Source organism: Hesperophylax consimilis, chromosome 10 (genome assembly GCF_061612785.1).
Source record: "Hesperophylax consimilis isolate HC1 chromosome 10, BYU_Hcon_1.0, whole genome shotgun sequence".
Lineage (NCBI taxonomy): Eukaryota > Metazoa > Arthropoda > Insecta > Trichoptera > Limnephilidae > Hesperophylax > Hesperophylax consimilis.
This window is the reverse complement of record NC_142845.1, coordinates 1,641,549-1,661,438: the sequence shown is the minus strand read 5'-3', so window position 1 is coordinate 1,661,438 and position 19,890 is coordinate 1,641,549. Positions and strand designations below refer to the sequence as shown.

At 32.6% G+C, this 19,890-nt stretch overlaps 1 protein-coding gene across 1 annotated transcript in view; it reads left to right on the top strand.

The window, feature by feature from the left end:
- Positions 1–845: 845 nt before the first annotated feature.
- The window catches only part of LOC149420163 (chitinase-3-like protein 1), a 36,897-nt gene continuing 17,852 nt past the window's right edge, over positions 846–19,890 (top strand). Inside the window, exons 1-6 of the mRNA XM_089636020.1 lie at positions 846–1,061; positions 2,239–2,294; positions 11,994–12,063; positions 17,339–17,521; positions 17,834–17,985; positions 18,846–19,078. Coding sequence (XP_089492146.1) covers positions 2,283–2,294; positions 11,994–12,063; positions 17,339–17,521; positions 17,834–17,985; positions 18,846–19,078 — 650 coding nt within the window. The 5' untranslated portion in view covers positions 846–1,061; positions 2,239–2,282. The remainder of the gene's footprint in view (positions 1,062–2,238; positions 2,295–11,993; positions 12,064–17,338; positions 17,522–17,833; positions 17,986–18,845; positions 19,079–19,890) is intronic.

Below are 19,890 nucleotides of genomic sequence, written 5' to 3'. Positions count from 1 at the left end.
AAATATAATTTAACGTAATTTATAGTAATTTTGTGTAGTTTAATATTATTTAATGTAATGTAATCTGATTTAATATAATTTTATCTATCATATGTATTTTAGGAAATAATAAGGATTTAATAAAATTAAAGCAACTATGCAAAACTTCTATGGCGAGATATACAGGGTGTCTGGAGGTAATGTGTACAACATGGGAGGTGCTTCTACATGATGGTAGAAGTAAAAAAAAAAATTCAACCCTTATTTTGAAATTCTAACATTTTTTCCCATACTAAAATATTTTTTGATAGTAGAATATGTATCTATTTATTTATTCCAATACAAACAATTCAACTTTTCCTACCTAAAAACCACCTTAAAGCGTTGGAATTTCGTAAAAAAGTAATTATCTTTTCTGCTTCTAAAATTATGAAGAATCACCCCCTGAAGTTAGTGCAATTTACCCCCGGATACCCCGTATTTCTGTGTTTCTGTCGGAATTGAACACAATACGAAGACTCCCGTTCTAAAGTTCTAGGTAAGTAAGAGTGATGGAAAGAAAATTGTACATGATTGTAGTAATCTTATTTACTATTTTTCAATGCCTAGGGTATAAATATTATAAAAACAAAATAAAATCACAAATTAATAGAAGTAACCGAAAAATCGTTAAATCTGCCATCAATGTCCCAGACTTCCTCTATCAACTTTTGAGGCAACTTGTTTTGATGCTAGATATGCACGACTTCTGTACGTAAGACAAAACCTGGTTTTCCCTCAAACACCCAATCAATTAATCACATACATAGTCACACAGTATATAACGTAGTTATATTTAATGCCTTCAATGCAATGTTATTATTTACAAGCCTGACTCCTCGATATCACACACATTCACGGTCAACGTTCCATATAAGATAACTAACTACATGTTATTAGGTATCTTGAACCGGTCGCCACATATTATTGGCAGATATAAATTTTATACATATCGCCTTTTCAGTGTTATTTAGTTCGCGAAGCTTGCCGCTTCTCAACGCGCGGATTTGAAATATACATTTAAATTATCTTCTAAAAACAAGGTAAGGATTTTATATTTACTGTTTTAAAAAGAGAAAAATCTGTTGTGAACCAATAATTCCTAGAATGTCTATAATATTTCTGTTATCTCCAGTTTAAAAAAAGAACAATTTTCAATCTAAATTTGGTACTAAAGTTGGTAACCTTTTTAAAAAGAGAACAATCTATTCTGAATTATTATATTGTGAAAATAGAGGTACCTACGTGATGCGCTATTTTTACAGTTTTAAAAAGAGAACAATTCATTCGAAATTTCTTTGTTAGCTTTTTTAGTTAGTTTAACAAATCATTCTAAATTGACGCTTGGCACTTGGAAATTGGACACTTGAAATTACTGCTTTAAAAAGCGAACAATTCACACTAAATTACTTGGTAAACTTTTAATCACAGTTTTCAAAAGCGAACAATTCACACTAAATTACTTGGTAAACTTTTAATCGCAGTTTTAAAAAGCGAACAATTCACACTAAATTACTTGGTAAACTTTTAATCACAGTTTTAAAAAGCGAACAATTCACACTAAATTACTTGGTAAACTTTTAATCACAGTTTTCAAAAGCGAACAATTCACACTAAATTACTTGGTAAACTTTTAATCGCAGTTTTAAAAAGCGAACAATTCACACTAAATTACTTGGTAAACTTTTAATCACAGTTTTAAAAAGCGAACAATTCACACTAAATTACTTGGTAAACTTTTAATCACAGTTTTCAAAAGCGAACAATTCACACTAAATTACTTGGTAAACTTTTAATCGCAGTTTTAAAAAGCGAACAATTCACACTAAATTACTTGGTAAACTTTTAATCACAGTTTTAAAAAGCGAACAATTCACTCGAAATTTATTTTGTAAGCTTTTAATTGCAGTTTAAAAAAGCTGACAGAGCTAATTCCAATTAGCTTTGTAAGCTTTTTTTTCGAGTTTTGCTAAACTCTTTTCATTAAACCTATTAGACCCAGGTCATTTCATTTTATTAAAATTATTTCTGATTCGATTTTTGAATTTTTTAATTTACATTTTAAAATGAATAAATTTACTCCAATTTAGGTACTTTGTAAGCTTTCAATTACAATTTTTTAAAGAGAATAATCCATATGAGAGATTTTTTGCATTAAGTTTTGATAAATTCTTAAGTTAGTGATTATTACGGTGTGGTTTCATTGATATTACTTTTTAGTTGGAGCCAGTTTGTGATCGAGGACAACTGCGAAGGATTCCATAATGCAGTCACAGGTAAGATAATTCTCTATCTTTTTAGGTAATTGTCGACACCTGCGAAATTATACAAATTGAATATTTATTGTATTCTAATACACAAATATAAGCAAACTATAAAATTGGTTTTGAAAGGTACCTACACAAGTTCAGGCGATAACAATGCCTTCATCCAATACATATTTGTACATGAATGTCTTAAAATGTAAATCACTTTCCTGTCTTTAAATACTGGATCCATTTTAATATCACAGTTAATCTAGACAAAAAAATTGTAACTGGAACAAATTAGGGGAAATCTGAATTTTTGCAGGTTAATAGTACTCCCTGCAGTAAGTACTATTCATTCATGTGTTCCATGCGTTCATTGAATGGACTATAAGTTAAACGCAAACGTTTTCAGCGTTTTTAAAAACGTTTCCGCAATAAGCAGCGAAACTCAAAAACAACAAAAGCTGTTTTTTAATATCTCAATAGAAATAAAACACAACAAATGTGTGGAATATCCGGCAAAGTCATCTGGTAAAACCAGTTTATGCGCACAGAACAGTTATCTCAATAATATATGTATTATTTATTTCCAGTAAGATATTAATGAAAACATTAATAATGTTGTTAATAATATACTATAAGTTAATTATTATAGTAATTCCTTTATATTATGCTAGGGACTTAATGTTTAGTATTTAACATTTAAAAAAGAGTAAAAATATAAAAGTTGCGTCTTTTCTTCTAAACAGCCAAAAAAAAATTTTTTTTTCGAAGGAACCAAAATTTTTTTGATGTGACATATATATTAATTGAAAAACACACTTTGTAATACACCATTTTTTATTTGAATTAATAATGACAGCCAACCGGATTTCGCTTATCTCAAGCTTCATCAGGGCTTATTATATTAACTAAAGATAATTACATACACAGACATATATTAATATTAATAAAAATACATTTTAACAAAAAATTGGGACGCGTTTACCAATTTGGGACCAATTTTTATGTTTTCCGTGATCGATGGGAAAACAAAAAAAAAATGTGGCCCCGACCCAATGTGTTTGTTTTAGTCGTTTTGAAAACATTTTTTTGTAAGAGAGCCGTTTTAAGATTCTCACTATTCCTAAGGGATGACATTTAAAGTTAAGGCAATGCCATACGTAGTAATGCAAAATCATGTGTTTTTGGTTTGAAAATTTGGTCGCCTAGAAATGTTTCAGATGCTTTTATTAAATACTGCGAGTAGAATACATCTTGACCTTTGAAATGATCGAGTATTTTTTATATAAGTAAGTCTTTTTATAAGCCCAGAAAAAAATAGTGTATACGCCTATGAAAACTGCTTTAAAGTTCAAAATCTCCTACTTACGAACCCATTTTCGGTTTTGATTTTATTGTATAATGTGGCAAATTAAGTTATTTATAAAATGATCGAAAAAAAATTGAATATTTATGCCTGAACATCCACAAAATATAATAAAAGGCACTTTTTGGCCATGTTTTTTTCTTGCATAAATCAAAACAGGCGGATGGTGTTAAGCGGGAATTTAAACCTTATCGCCATCTACGTAAGGGTTGTTATTGATAGCAGCTCAATTTAAAATATCACACGACGTAGTGCATCGTCTTAAGCAAATAGCATGCTTAAAATATTATTTAAATACACCGTATTATAAATTACTTAAGCAATGAAGAATGTTATATAGAGATATAAATAGTGGTGCTACAGCGTAGTAATATCTCGTCTAAACTTGTTCCACTATTAAAGCGCGATAAGCGGTGCGCCCAGACCAGAATCGGTAGTTTTATTGAGATCGTTGGGAGAGTTGGAGGTCAAAAAGCGGAACCATTTTTTTCGCTTCATGTCTCATCTAAATATAATACATCGATCGATATATAGTGATGGTAATTAGTAAATACCAATTTAAGATAATATTTTACAATAAAAATACATAAATATATGTTTTATAATACAATATTTTTCATTAATGTTATACAATAAAATTATAAACGAGTTGTTCGTATGGCCTACCTATACTTTGAGAAAATCATCTTTAAGAACTTAATATTCTCCACTTTATATTCTACTATTCAATTGAACGAAACCACTAATAAAACATAGAACTTCGACAAAATATCAAAAAAATCTCAATTTTACTGGAATAACTTCTGAAGGTTATACCCACAAATGTAATACATCATTGAAAAAGAGAAAAAACGAAATATGTAACAGAACAAGACACAGAAAAATAAAAAAGGTAATGATCTCAATTGGGAATCTAACCCATGATATCTGTCTTACCGAGACAACGTCTCTAACCACTCGGCCATACTGGAAAAAATGGTTGAAGTTAATGATGTTAATTCTGAATTTGAAATATGAAATTGACAAACATGACGTAAATAATCAGGTCCCAATTTTGGAAATGGAAAAAATATATATTTTTTTAAATCTTGACACAATCATTTCTAATTTTGAAAATCAAAACAAAAAAAAACTTAGTTCAGAAACGGAGTTAAATCACAGACAGACCCATATTCGAAAATATTTTGTTTGACTATGCAATGACATTTATAAATCTGTGACTTCTTTCTAAATTATTTTTGGAAGCTTTTTAAGGCGAAGCTTAATGCTAAATCACTGTTTTGATTATTTTTTATTATCAATATAAAGTTTTTTTACAGGTTTTTTTTCGATGTCTGTCTCACGTCTGTGTCGAGAGAGACGCATTTAATACATAAATTAATGTTTTCATATTATTTTATAAATATAATATTTCATTACATTAAATGACATAGTGAAAATGATAAAAAACTAATGAATAATAATAATAAATGATAAATTGGTTAATCAACATTAATCTTTATAACGAATTGGTGTACATTATGAATACCATAAAATTTGCTTTAGGTAAATTGAAGATTTCGCTTTTATCGTTTCGCTTGAGTAGAATACAAATAAAATAATAAATTACTCAATAAAAATATAAATGTAAACTACTAAAAAAATGTTTTTTCAATAGAAATCTATGAACGCGTAAAGGAAACAACTTAAAAATACAGTATTATAGCTAAGATTATTTGTGACAGTTTGACTTGATTAACTTTTTTGTTTTCTTATAAAATTATTTACAAAATAAATAAAAAGCAGTTTTGTGCTTGAAATCGAACGTTTCTGGACTCCGTTTGTCAAGCGATTTTAATGCCTATTACCTACAATATAAGGTATACCAAGAATATACACATTGTTGGCTTGTAGCTTCCTCTTAATCAAGAATTTTTTTACATTTAATGTCGTTTTCATTTTACCTGTTAGCTCTTAGTACTTAGTATGTTTTGTATGTAGGTAATACCCGTACTAACCGTTGCTCCCGTTTGATTTTATCTACTTAAGTCAAAATCACTTTGAAGACATCTGTTTTATGAAAAAAATTAAAACAGTGAATTTATAAATGAGTCATATATTACTGTAGTCAGCTTTTCTGACTGGAATTTCTGGGTCAACGGCGTCAACGCTATAACAACTATTTCAGCTCGTACCATCATTTTCGTCTGGAACTATTATTTGGTTTTCAAATATTAATTTAACTGTAAACACACATAACAAGAAACTACTTTATTTGATTAAATTCTTTCCTTTTAAATCCATTGTGAGGTCAGAAAGTGACTAACTTGTTGGTCGATTAAAAACCACTGTAATCTCACTCCACTTCCTTGTACCATTTGAATTATAGCAGAACGCTGAAGTTAATGTAATGCATTTGATATTTCTTTTGATTACTTGGATTATACAGTAAATAATTCTCTGACCAGTTTTAATCATCACGACCCATCTATCATCGTAAGCTAAAAACGAGTTGGGTTATTATTACTCTTATAAGTTATTATAAATTAATGTTAAACAACAAAACATTTGATATTTTTTGATATTATATAAACAAACAGTACAGTTATGAAACAGTATACAGGAATTAGAGATTTCATGTTGGGTACCTATGATATGTTTGCTTGTAATGTCTGCTAAGTGGTATAATTATTTCATAATTACCACGTGACGTGTGTAGTATATAGGTATGTGTGTAAGTATGTGTCAGCGTGTGTGTATATACGTATGCGCATTGAACAGTTTTATTATTGACATGATGCCACGTTTGAATTTGGGCAGTGAATCCGAAAAAATGTCGATGTTAGAGTTTAAACAAATATCATTTAGAGTATGAAGAGCTTGGTTAATTGGCGTATTATATGCTGTATTTGTTTTATAATTAAGCGTGTGGAATAGCACTGTATGTCGTGTACGTCTCAAAGGTATGTTAAAGTTAATAAGGGACAGAAGTTCGGTACAGTCGATGTTATTGTTTAAAATTCTGTGTATAAATGTTAAGTTAGCTACTACTCGCCTTTGCTGCAAAGTTTGAAATGTACATTCAAAGTTATTAATTGGATTGAATAATATTACTGACACCATTTCGACGAAATCGTAATTTATTTATGAAGAAAACAGTCTGACTTATTAAGAAGTTTTTCGAGAGGCTAAATGTAGTGAGGAGGGGAATTAGGTGAGAAGAGCATGGTGGGGAAGTACATGGTTGGTCACTGAACACTGCTAAAGCCATTTCAAGTAAAATTTCAGTTCTGAATGGTGGTCTTAGACCAGGGCAATACTGAGAGTATCTTCCACTCTGGAAAGTGCCGCAAGTATACTGTATATTATTTTTAATGAAATTTAAATAATTTTGAAAACGACAATTAAATTATTTTTTTGTTAAGAAATGATGTTATACGTAGGGACATATTTTAACGCTTGTCTGAATTCTTTAAACAACTGATTTCAATTTTGAAAATTACACTTGAATACAAAGAAAATTTGAGTTTATTCAATTAGATATCATGCACAGACTAGTTTGACAAGAAAAAATAAAATAATTTTATTTTTGTAGAAATGTAACCATATTCTACAATCTAAAATTGAAAAACTGAAAATTTTTGGAACCCTTGCTCTATGGTGATCAGTTAAATCCCGTCCTAGCTACGAAAACTGCACAGTAGTCGTTCTAGTTACATACATCTTCTAATAAATAGCTTTTCAAACAGTTTTTTTGGTCTCCAAACCCTGTACTATTTTAGTTTTAAAATGTATGCGCAAATGCCATCTTAACAGCGTCACAGTTATGCTCGCTTATTAAAATGTCACCTGCAAACAATTAATACGATGTGCATCTTAAGGTCATTTTTAAAACGGAAATTTCCGCAAATCTGTCTTCCCCTGCTGTCCATGACTCGACGTGGCTAGCATTAAAACTGTACGGAATACAGAATGCACGAGGAAGAAGTTATCAGACAGAACCACGTCAACCTAGGCCAAAACACAGAATCCATGGCGATGTTATACAAGGAGAATTATTATCAATACTAATGTATTAATAATCTCTTCAATTTATTGGTATTCCGGTTAAAAGCGGGATTTTCAGGCCTTTAACGAAAGAATCAACAGATTTCATGAAAATCCTAATATTTCGAATTTACTCATTATAAATTATTCAAAACCTTTGTGACTAGGTACTTAAATACCTAACAACTTAGTAGGCGTTCACAAACAAGAAGAAGATGGTTTTAAAGGGATATATGTAAATACGAATGTTAGAGAAAATTATTCAAATAGCTAAAATCTCTCGACAAATGCCTAAGGTGCATTTAAAGATATACTGTGATTTTTTTCATACATAATTTGAAAATTGAACAAAATTACTTTTTAATGATTTACTTTTTTTTCTAATGAGGGAATTTCTTATAATTACCCTTTCGGCTCCACAAATGTATAGCTCTTCAAAAACAACAAATGTTTTTTAGGACCTTAAAAATGTTAAAGTACTCAAGAGAAATATGTTATAAATTGGTGGAAATTCGGATAAGGAATTTTACGATTTGTCCGAAGAAATATAACCACCTCAATGACAATTATTTTTTCAAACGTTTCAGGTCGTAGTTACCACGGTCATCTTAATTCTGGCGTTATAAAAGTATAGTATCCAACACACCCACCATCTTGAACCGGAACCGGAACGTAACACCAAAAATTACATCAGATTAAATCCAAAATGGTCAAGTTAAACAGGACTTTATTAAGCTCAATCAATAAGGAAAAAGGAGAATCTTTTAGAAATAAGAGGCTGATTTGGATCAGTGTTCTGGCCAGGTTTGAGGTGGTTTTGTATAAGTGGATGGGGTCTTGGTTCAACGGCCAAACAGGCCAGCACAACACTAGCCGGTCGTATCGACTGCCAACGGCAATGAGAACCTGCTTGGGTCGGGTTGTTGGAAATATTATTACTTATGCATATTAAATTTGATTATCAAACGAACCTTAGTCAAGTTTGTCATGCTCATTAAGCCATTAGTAAACAACTTTAGTGAGTAATTCACTAGGAGACACTTCGCCTGATTAATAAATCACATTTTAAAAGTTTTATTATTTTTCTCTTTTATTATTTGGGATCTCCTTTGCTGAGAATTTCGTATAAATATAAATAATGAAGTATTAGAAAATCTGGATTTGTTGAAAGATTTATATACTTATTCGAGGCTCGGCTAGTTATATATATTTATGTATAGAACATAGACGGGAAGCAAATACTGCAGCTACCTTATGATACAGTACCTTCTATTGGCGGATTGTCCAACAGTATCGTCCACAAATATGTTGTCTCCTGAACCCTGACTAGCCTCCTAGCCCAGCTAGCCAGAACGGATTCATTCCGTTCCTGATTGCCAAAATTACTACATCTTGCGAAGTGCTTCCATGTTTGCTCTCTACCGTCCCGTTTAAAAATATTAAAATTTAATTATGTGTGTTAATAGATTGTAAATATACTTGTAAGTTGGGTAAGTTTTTACAAAAATACTTGTAAGTTGACCCATTTTTAGAATCACGCAAAATAATAATCTTGTCATTTTATCTGTCTGTACATTTGTTTGATACGTTCCGGTTCCGGTTCAAGATGGTGGTTATTTTGGATAATACCCTTTTATCCCACCAGTGTAAGCTGTTCCTACTATGGGTATTGTCAATTGAACAGAATTGTCTTATGCTACGTATAAACAGGACAAAATTTCCGCCAGTCGAGCCGCGAATGGGACAGGAACGAAACGCGAATGGGAAAGGGCGAAACGCAGCTCGCGGTTGCTTTGTTAATCAGCCCCAATTCGTTGCTCGGGAAATTTTGTCCTGCTTATATGCACCCTTAGAGATGGTGACACTTCATCACTTTGGACAAACTGTTTAATTCATCATTTGAATTATACAGTTTGTCCAAAGTTTGTTTATTTTAGGTATTGTCCAGCTGTTTATTTGAATTTTAAATATTTTAATATGTTGATGTGGTTTTTGAAGGAGAGTGGGATTTTGTTGTAGAGTTAGCGAAGAAACAAATTAATTTTTGTATCTATCCCAGAACCAAATGCGGTTTAAAAAAATACCTGAGAGCTATAATCTCGCAATAAAAGATCTACTCCGGGTGATTACGTCTGCATACTTTTCTGCAATGTTGGTGTCTTTTTTCTTCGTTGAAAGGTCAACCTTATGATATTTATATCAATGTTATATATAAGTAGGTACTTAAAGTGTTTTTAATGTCAACAACTAATCTTAATGTGAAAATGATTACTTTATAATCAACGGCAAAGTTCCCCTAGTAAAATTTTATGTGTCACGTGAAATATGATAATATAAAATAAACCAGATTTGAGATTTTCAGGGCCAAAAGTATTATATTGATTAATTTTTAAGGTATTATGCCGTGTTACGCTACCTCCTTCTTTAGCCAACGTTTCGGACAGCATTTCAGTGTCCATCATCAGGGCAGATGTGACACAAAGTTTAGGTAAATTATCGTATAGGTAAACATTTATTATGCACTTCATTTTCTAACCGTAAACTGGCGTAAACTCCTTCAGTATTACTTATAAAATTCCCTAATACGCCGATGCAGCGTTGGTATAGCTATACGAGGAAGAAAGAGGGCCGTATGTTGCTTGCTGATTTTTTTAGACTGTCACCACATTGTTTCAAATCTGAAAATAGGTCATTTTCGAATTTCGCGTTTTGTTGCTAACTTCATTTTTCTTCAGATGAAATTCGTAATGTCATGGTTTGTTTTGAATTGCATTGAAATCCGGCTAATTCGATTATGCGTTCCTTATTTGCTTTGGTAAACCGATATTTCAATTTAAAATATTACTTTGATAGTGCTGCAAATGGGTATTACTGCTTTTTACATTTACATTGTGCGACCGATCTATGTTTGTCAAATCAACCAGATTGTTATCTGCCATCCTCCGTCTCACTACGATTGTAATTCGTTCCTATTTCATGTGGGTCGGGCGGTTTAAAAATCTCACTACTTATACTGCCGCATTACGGCTTAAAAATAATATTACACATAAAAAGTGCTATAATGTTATGAAAAGTGATGAAACAAAAACTAAGTTAAATAGGTTACATATGTATGAAATGAAAAATTTTTGAAAAGTGAACAAAAACGGGGTTAAATAGGTTACATATATAACTAATTAACATAGTTTATGTTTCATCACTTTTTATAACTTTATAGCACTTTTTATAGGTGTGTTGAATTGACATTTTGAGGAGTTTTTGTGGAACCGTGATATGTACCTCTTTACTTAAATGCCACAGACTTGCTGTTCCTTTACATATTGATAGAAATTTTTAACCCGCGTGAACCAACTGAACTGATAAAACATGAAAATAAATAATATAATTTTAATTTTATAATTTAAGTAACGTAATAAACGAATCATTATTTACGATTACTTGCAGCAAATTTTCAATATGTGAATTACATAACATTTAACCTTCTAACTTAATACCTTTATATGTAGTTTTAATGGTTAAAATAATTAGCAAAGTTTTTATTTTTCGGGTCTCCCAAAAACGCATCAAATCTATGGAAGTGGCCAGTTACGTCACAAGCATCAACAAATCTTCCACTTTTAGTTTTCAACTTTCTTTGATCTTTACCGACACTCAGCGGGAAACCAAAATTTAGTGGAAGATTTGTCTCTCCACAAGTGGAAGACAGAAAAAGTTGCTGGATCTTGTAGAAAAAGCAACAAATTGCCGCAACTTGTGAAAACTTAGTGGAAGACTTTGATGTAAACGCAGCTTAAAATATGTCTAGACTCGACCAAATTTTCATACCCAAAACGAGTGATTTGGCATTACTATCTAGTTTTTGTTTTATCAGTTTTCATGACTTTATATAACTTTTTGAATGTTTGTTTAGTTGTTGTTGTGTTGAGTTATGCGGTCACCAAATGATACGAACATAATATATTAGTAAATAGCATTCAACATAGGGTGACGACAAACCTGATATTCGTACACATTCTTCCTAGAATTAATTAACACTTAAAATACGTGTAATAAGGCATGACCCTTTTTTATCACCATCGGAATAAGGAAAATTTAATGTTTAACTATTGGTTATATGTACTACAATAAAAAATATAATAAATTGCTGTGGGTATTCTACGAAAATTGATACACTTTTTGTTTTCACCGTACGCATAAAAAATCTTGTCTTAAACATTAGTTTACCAAAAAAAAATAATGAGTAATTTTTTGTATCCACCATACGATCGTAATTTTTTGTTTTCACCGTACGAACGTAAATTTTCAGGAATTTCTATTTTTTCTGCTTTCAGATCGGTGTAACAAAATTGTTATTGGTGGCGAGCCTCTTTGTCGTAGCTGCCCAAACAGCCCCCGCAACAGGTAATATAACTAGTTTTAATAACAAACAATGGTTAAATACAATCTTTACTTTAATAATAATAATAATAATAATTGGAATACCAATTTACTTATCAATTTAAAAGGTAAGAAAATAGTAATACCGGACATCTCAATTAAAAGAGGAATTTCTCAAGGAGACTCGTTGAGTCCTCTTTGGTTTTGCTTAGCATTGAATCCTCTATCTAAAATGTTAATTAAAAGCAAGTTTGGAATAAAAGTTAAGTGTAATACAAGGGAGAGTAGTACAATTTCGCATTTATTATATATGGATGAAATAAAATTATTTTCGAATTCTAAACAAAATTTGGAGAAAATGATCGAGGTAGTTAAAAACTTTTCAGATGATATCAAAATGACTTTTGGTTTAGATAAATGTAGAACAATCCATATAGAGAAAGGCAAAATTGTAGATGGGGACGAGAGTATATTTAGAAATTTCCAAATTACTAGTATGAAAAGGGATGAGGTTTATAAGTATTTAGGATACCCACAATCAAATAGATTAGACCATACTAGTATTAAAAATGATATTAGGATTAAATTTCAAATTAGGATCAGGAAAATTTTTAAATGCAATCTTTCTGCTAAAAATTTATTAAAAGCAATAAATACTTGGGCAATACCTCTATTAACGTACTCATTTGGCATAATTAAATGGTCTAATACAGATTTAGATAACTTAGAAAGATTAATTAGAACTACGCTAACAAAGTTTAATTGCCATCATCCAAATTCAGCTATAGAACGAATTAATTTACCTAAAAATTTAGGAGGTAGAGGTATAGTCAAAATAACTTCTTTGAAACATAATCAGGTAGAGATGCTAAGAACTCCATAGGAAAGCTCATAGCTCAGAAATGCACAAAATAATTTGCAAAGCAGATAGAAATATTACACCTTCAAATTTATACGATGAGAATGCAAACATTTTTATAAATCTCAACCAGGAATTATTAGATTCCTGGTCAAATAAAATTTTAAACGCAAAACACTTCAAACTTCGTCAAACAAATGGTTGAGTATTGGAGAGTTGAGCGCAGAAATAGAAGGATTTATGCTTGCCATTCAGGATAGAGTCATTAATACTAAAAATTATAGGAAGCATATAATCAAAGATACAAATCAAATTGATGATTTGTATAGAAAATGTTTGGCTTTTCAGGAAACTATAGAACATATTATATCGGGATGTTCTATATTAGCACCGTCCGAGTATACATTTAGGCACAATCAAGTTTTAAAAATAATTCACCAAAGTTTGGTAATTAAACATAACTTGATTGACTGCCGTAATATAGTACCATATTATGAATACGAACCAAATTCATTTTTAGAAAACGAATTTAAAAAAAAATATTATTATAAAACTATACTAACAGACCGAACGATTAGTCATAATAGACCCGATATAGTTTTACATGACAAAATTAAAAAAAAAATAACTTATATCATTGATGTCGCTATTCCAAATTCCTGTAATATTCAAAAATCTGCTAATGAAAAAATAAGAAAATACACAGATTTAGGAAATGAAATAAAAAGAATTTGGCATTCTCAGACTATAAAAATATTACCATTCGTTATTTCGGCTACTGGCATTATACCTAGCTCTCTCATTAAAAATTTAGACGTATTAGATCTATCAAAAAATCTATATATATAGATGCAAAAGTCGGTCATTTTAAATACATGTAGGATAACGAAAGATTTTTTAAATATTTATGTTGAGGGATCAGTAGGATTTATAGGCCCTGTTAGAAGGTCTACCGAGCCGAACCTCTGATATGAAAATATCTGGAGTCGGTGAATTATTTTCCCATTTGATCCCTGGTGGGTTGACGGGTTGTTCTTGTATTGATTTGTATTTATTTTGCTTATATAATGCACTTGCATAATGGTGATTGACTAGATGATCATTTGTGGAAAAGTGAGTGGAAGGGTTTAGTTTTTCCTATGGGGAAGATTTAACCCGGACAACAAAATCGGAAGCATAATGAAAGTATAGCGCCATTTTTGTACAAAATCACCTCAAGGACGCTGTACAAACTTATAATACATTTCTACAGTGATCTATGTTATTACTTAACTATTTATGGAGAAAATATACAGTACAATACTTACCTGGTAGGTCACTTGAGATTAACACTTAATTAACATTATGTAATTGTTTATTGGCGAAATTTAGATACAGGATTTAGGACTTAATTGAAAAATTAAATATAACTGGACCTTCTCTTAGGAATGGTATATTTAATTTAAGGGTATTACAGCTTAAAAAGGTAAGTTTTTAGTTTCGACCTGAATTCTGTTGGACTTGTTATGGATCTTAGTTCCGGAGGGAGTTTATTCCAAGCCTTCGGCCCAGATACTCCGAAAGCGCGATCACCAAACTTAGTATTTGGCTTGCGCTTAGGTTCTATCAGTCTGCCTACAGCTGATGATGTTGCTGATCTAAGAGTTGACTGCCTCAGACCAGTGTTTTCCGGGACGCATAGTTCAGAGATGTAGTGTGGGGCCATTTCATTGATGGATTTAAACACCATCCAGCACAGTTTGTACTGGATTCTTTTAGGGCACTTGAGCCAGTGAAGGTTACAAAGGTGTTCTAAAATGTGCGAGTATTTTGAAACCCCGGTTATGAGCCGTGCTGCTGCATTAAAAACTGATTGCTTTATTTGTAAACAACATTCAAAGAATATGAACTGGAAAAGACACAGAAAATAAAAACATTACGTTTCTTTTTAAATTAGCTCCACACAGGAGGCCCTAGAAAAATAACGTGCGTCATGGTCTATGTCATCTTTGGGGATGCTGGGATGATGATGGGAGGGTTTTTAAAGGAAAGGAAGATCTGGGAAAGAAAAGTGTATGCGGGGTGGCCAGGAGTGAGGGACGTGTGAATCAGTCCCTCCCAATGCAGTGCAAGGCGTGAGTCGGGGGAGTCGTGATGGAGAGGTAAAAATGTCTCTCTCAACCAGTCTTTCCAAATGTAGACAATCCTCACCTCATGAATCCCAATCAATTCCCTGGTCGGCGGCCTCCCAAATCGATAATTTTACTACCGAAATTTCAACTCGGGACCTCTCTAGTTAATTAATTCTAATTTGATATAATTTTTTTATCATTTGTAATTGCCACAAATTGGAAAAACTATAGGTACCTAGTACACACCTAGTGTTCACGATCTACAATTCTACATTTTCTACAGAAATATTAATTAGGTACTTTTGTAATCAGATGAGCATGTATTTTTGTATAACCTAGAATGATAAATAGCAATAACCTACCACATTTATAAACGATGCTGTATTTATTATTAGTGTCTACGATTGATAAATAGTCGTGTCCAGGTTAAGTATTAAGCAAGGAAGGTTATCATATGTATAAACATAGATTGTTTTCAGTTGTTTTGTACCGACTTGATCATTGTTTTAAAGATGAACAAATAAATAAAATTAGACGCTATTTAAACATGATTTGCAATTAGAGTGATTTGTTTTTGGGGTATTATACCTCCTTTAGTCAACGTTTCGGACAGCATTACAGTGTCCATCATCAGGGCAGATGAATGATGATGAATTATGTGATTATGGTCACTGCAATGCTGTTCGAAATGTTGGCTAAAGAAGGAGGTAGCGTAACACGGCATAGTACCCCCAAAACAAATCATTATAATACTTTTGGCCGTGAAAATCTCAAAGCACACATGATTTGCAATATCCAAAACTACAGAGTTACGTCTCTTGTATGATTGATAAACGGGTTTATATTTTAATTCAACCTCTTGGCATATTCGTGACTGAGTTCGACAGAATAGATTTTTAAAATAATTGATATTTATCGTATTTACGGGGTGCTATGCAGTGTTGCGCTTCCTCTCCAACGTTTCAGGTTGCCTTGCAGTGTCCATCATCAGGTCACATGTCGTATTAAAATGGTCAAATGATCTTGATATAAAAATTGCGTAACTCTGTTCGATTACGTACTCTTTGAATATCTCATATTATTTTACATCTGTAAGGAGGAAATTTAAAAATAAACCACAGTCATACAGAAATGCAAAAGAAACAATTCAGAAAGACGCATTCTAAATATGATTCTGCAATATGCATTTTAGAGTAGTGAGGATTGATTGCTTGAGTGAGTTTTGGTTGCATAATAATGTTTTATTATGCAACCGAGGTTAGTAAAAATTAAACATGTAAATATTGACTAATTTACCGATTATAGATGGAGAAAAATGAGCATTTTGCTAATTTATTGAGAATCTCTTCAAATTATTAGATTTCCGGTTAAAATCGGGATTGCAGGCCTAAAGGCCGTCAATTTATGGCTAACGTTAAAACGTTAGCCATAAATTGATAATAGTTAGTAATAAGATAGATCATTGTAGAAATATATTATTTATTTGTACAGCGCCCTTTAGCTAATTTTACACAAAAACGTCCAATAATTTTAGACAAATCATCCAAATATTATAATTATTATTTACGTATTATTAACACATGTTCGAATTGCGTGGAAATTAACGGAAATCCATTAATTTGAAGAGATTCTTAATAAATTAGATCTACTCATTTTTGTCCGTGTAATTACAAAAAATCAATGCTCATAGCCAAAGCTCAAAGTTATTTATCCACCAAGCTCAAAACTCAAAGCTCAATGCTAAAAGCTTAAATCCCATCTCAAAGATCAAAATTTAAAGATCAAATCTAAGAGCTCAAAGATGAAGCTCAAAGCTTAAAGTTCAAAGCATAAAGCTCAAAGCTTAGAGCCAAAGCGCAAAGCTGTTGGTGAAAGTTCACAGCACAAAGTCGAAAGCACAAATCTCAAAACTGAAGGATCATCATATGCACGAGTACCTTCAAGTTTCACGATGTGCGCTAATTTCCTTATGACGTCTGAAAATTGACACCATTAAATATGTTTCTGTAAATGTTCTGAGTATTGCGTGAGTGATATACACCAGGCGTATAAAACAAGCTTGCTATGGCTTTACCTTTTAATTCGTGTTTTCCTGGTAGATATTAAAAAAAATTGTTCAGGTCTTGAAAAAATTATTAATTATTAAGTATTCACGTACCTCTGAAATGATGTGCTCCTGGTACATTTTGTACTAGTTTGCATCTAATAAAAGGTTAAAAATAAAAACAAGTTTATGGCGTTGTACCTTTTAAACATAGACGTGTGTTAAATGTTGCACAACTGATAAACAACCACTAACCGCTAGTTTGAACATGGTATTGTATTGCAGGGGTATCGGAACCGCGCGTGGTGTGTTACTTTACCAACTGGTCCGCCTACCGGCCGGGGGCGGGCAAGTACACCGGTAAGGACTTGGATCCCAACCTATGCACACATCTCAACTACGCCTTCGGAAGCTTCACCAAGGAGAGACAGATCCTGCCCTCTGACGCCTGGCAGGATATCGACAATGGTGAGTCATAACTTGAGCCTTTTATCCATTAAAAAAACTGAAAATAATAGTAATTATGAGGTTGGTTACTTTGTAAACACCTATCTTATAAATTTTGTGGTTTTATGATAGCTTAGACGATGTTCTGGATAAAAGAGGCTGAGCCAGAACGCACTACTCTATATAAATACACATGTATTGCTGTCTCACTTTAACACTACTTAAACAAATTTAGCGACTTTCTAACCCAACAAATACTAAATTGATTTCCGCCGAAGGCTTCTTGCTCGATAAACACCCGTTTTTTAACGTAACGCTGTTTGGTCCTTTCAGCGGGATTCAGTACATTCACAGGACTGAAGACGAAGAATCCAGCCTTGAAGACGATGTTCGCGCTAGGAGGAACAGCGGAAGGCTCAACGACATTCTCCCACATCGTTTCAGAAAGCTCGAGACGAGCTGAATTCGTTCAAAATGCAATCAAGGTGTGTATGAACAAAGATTTTTCTTTGCTACCTTTATTTAACGTAAGCACTTTTCTACAATTTGTTCCTGTGGTTTTATGGCAAAGAATAAAGAGAAACACACATCTAAAATGCTACTAAACGTACCCATTATATATTCTCCAAGTGAAATTATTTTAGACGGCTTCATTGAAGGTGTAGAAAAAAAAAATTCTGGGAGGGTTTCGAGGAGGGTTGAAGATGGGTCTTGAAGATCTGTTGAACTCAAGAACGAGTATTCAAATGTTGGGCTCGCGTTTGACTTGTTTCCCGACTATGCACCGGTGCCGAGGGGATGAATGATGCTAGACCCTCGGAGAATCTTCCATCGTAGAACAAAGACAGCATTTCCGAGCTCGATTGCAATCCATTTGTCAAGATAGTGGAATCAATCAAACAGACCGCCCAGAGTCCGATCAGAGTCAAGGGATTATTTCAAGTACTTTGGGACTCCAGACGAGAGACGTACACTGTACCGGGTCATTAAATATTTAGATAATACTTTTTTACATTAACACGACACACGGATGCCGTGTGGCGGTTTTTTTTAAGGAATGGAAGGAGAGGGAGTTCTGGGAATGTAAAGGTCTGAGGGTTGGAAGGAATCTAGGGAACAGTGTATGCAGGAGTGACGGACATATGAACATATCCCTCCTACAGGTTGCAAGGTCATAGGTCGACAAACCAGTTGGAGAGGTTAAAGGGTCTCCTCAAACTAGCCTCTCCCGATCTGATGCCATGCCACGAAGTTGGTGGACAGGCGTATCTTGAATCTTCTTGAACACCTCACGCATATGGCGTGACGGCGGGTCATAAGTAAAAAACATTTCTAATATTTCCAGTTCTTGCACGAGCACAACTTTGACGGACTCGACCTGGACTGGGGCAAGCCTGCCTTCGGGCTTGGTGGTAAGGTGCAGGACAAGGCCAATTACGCCAAGCTGATCAAGGAGATGCGTCAAGGGTTCGAGGCCGACGCAGAAACCACCAAGAAGCCCAGGCTGTTGCTCTCTGTTACGCTGCCCAGGACCAAGCAGTTCATCGATAAGGGTTACGAAATCCCTGAAATCACCAAGTATGTCATTTTTTAATACAATACACCACGGAGTGTAACTAACGTACTGCAGACTCGCAGCGCGTTTCCAAAGCATTTTAACCCGCCATTCCTTATCTTATTTTGAGTAAAAAATGTACAAATCGCCACTGATCGCACTGCCACACGTGGCAACGGATTACGTGGTACTTGCTCTATCTCGTCTGTAAGGTGCTGTGATCCGCAAGGCAGTATAAAAAAATCGGATATTAAAATGCTTTGGGTAATATTATTGCAATAAATGTTCCACAGTCCCAGGTGAAACAAGCTATTTTGAACTAAAATCCAAATTTAAGTTTTGTATGAAAAAGGCCGCGTAGCCGTTCCTTTAAGACGCCATAGCATGTTTCACCTAAATACATTTAAAAATAATATCGCCTATTTTAGCCCTCTGACCCAAATATGTCGACCACATCGGTTATAAAAGTTATTATTTTAGTATTATATATTTCTTATTTATGTTTTTTTCATCAAGTAGAGGAATATTTTGATACAGCTATTTAAATTGACAGTATTACATTTTGCACGTTAACAGTATTTTGTCGGCTGAAAGAAAAAAAAAATCGTTTTTTTTTTAAATATTTTGTATCTACATCTACATACTGTGTGGATCAAATTCAACAATATTTTTTATTTATATGTGTTTTAAACAGTAATTTTCTGCACTATTTACGAGTATAATTTCTTAAATACTGTTTTATATTTATATAAAAGCCTTAATAGGCGTAAAATAAATAAATAAATATTATTATTACCTCGTTTTATACACCTTACAAGAATTATGAGGATAAAAA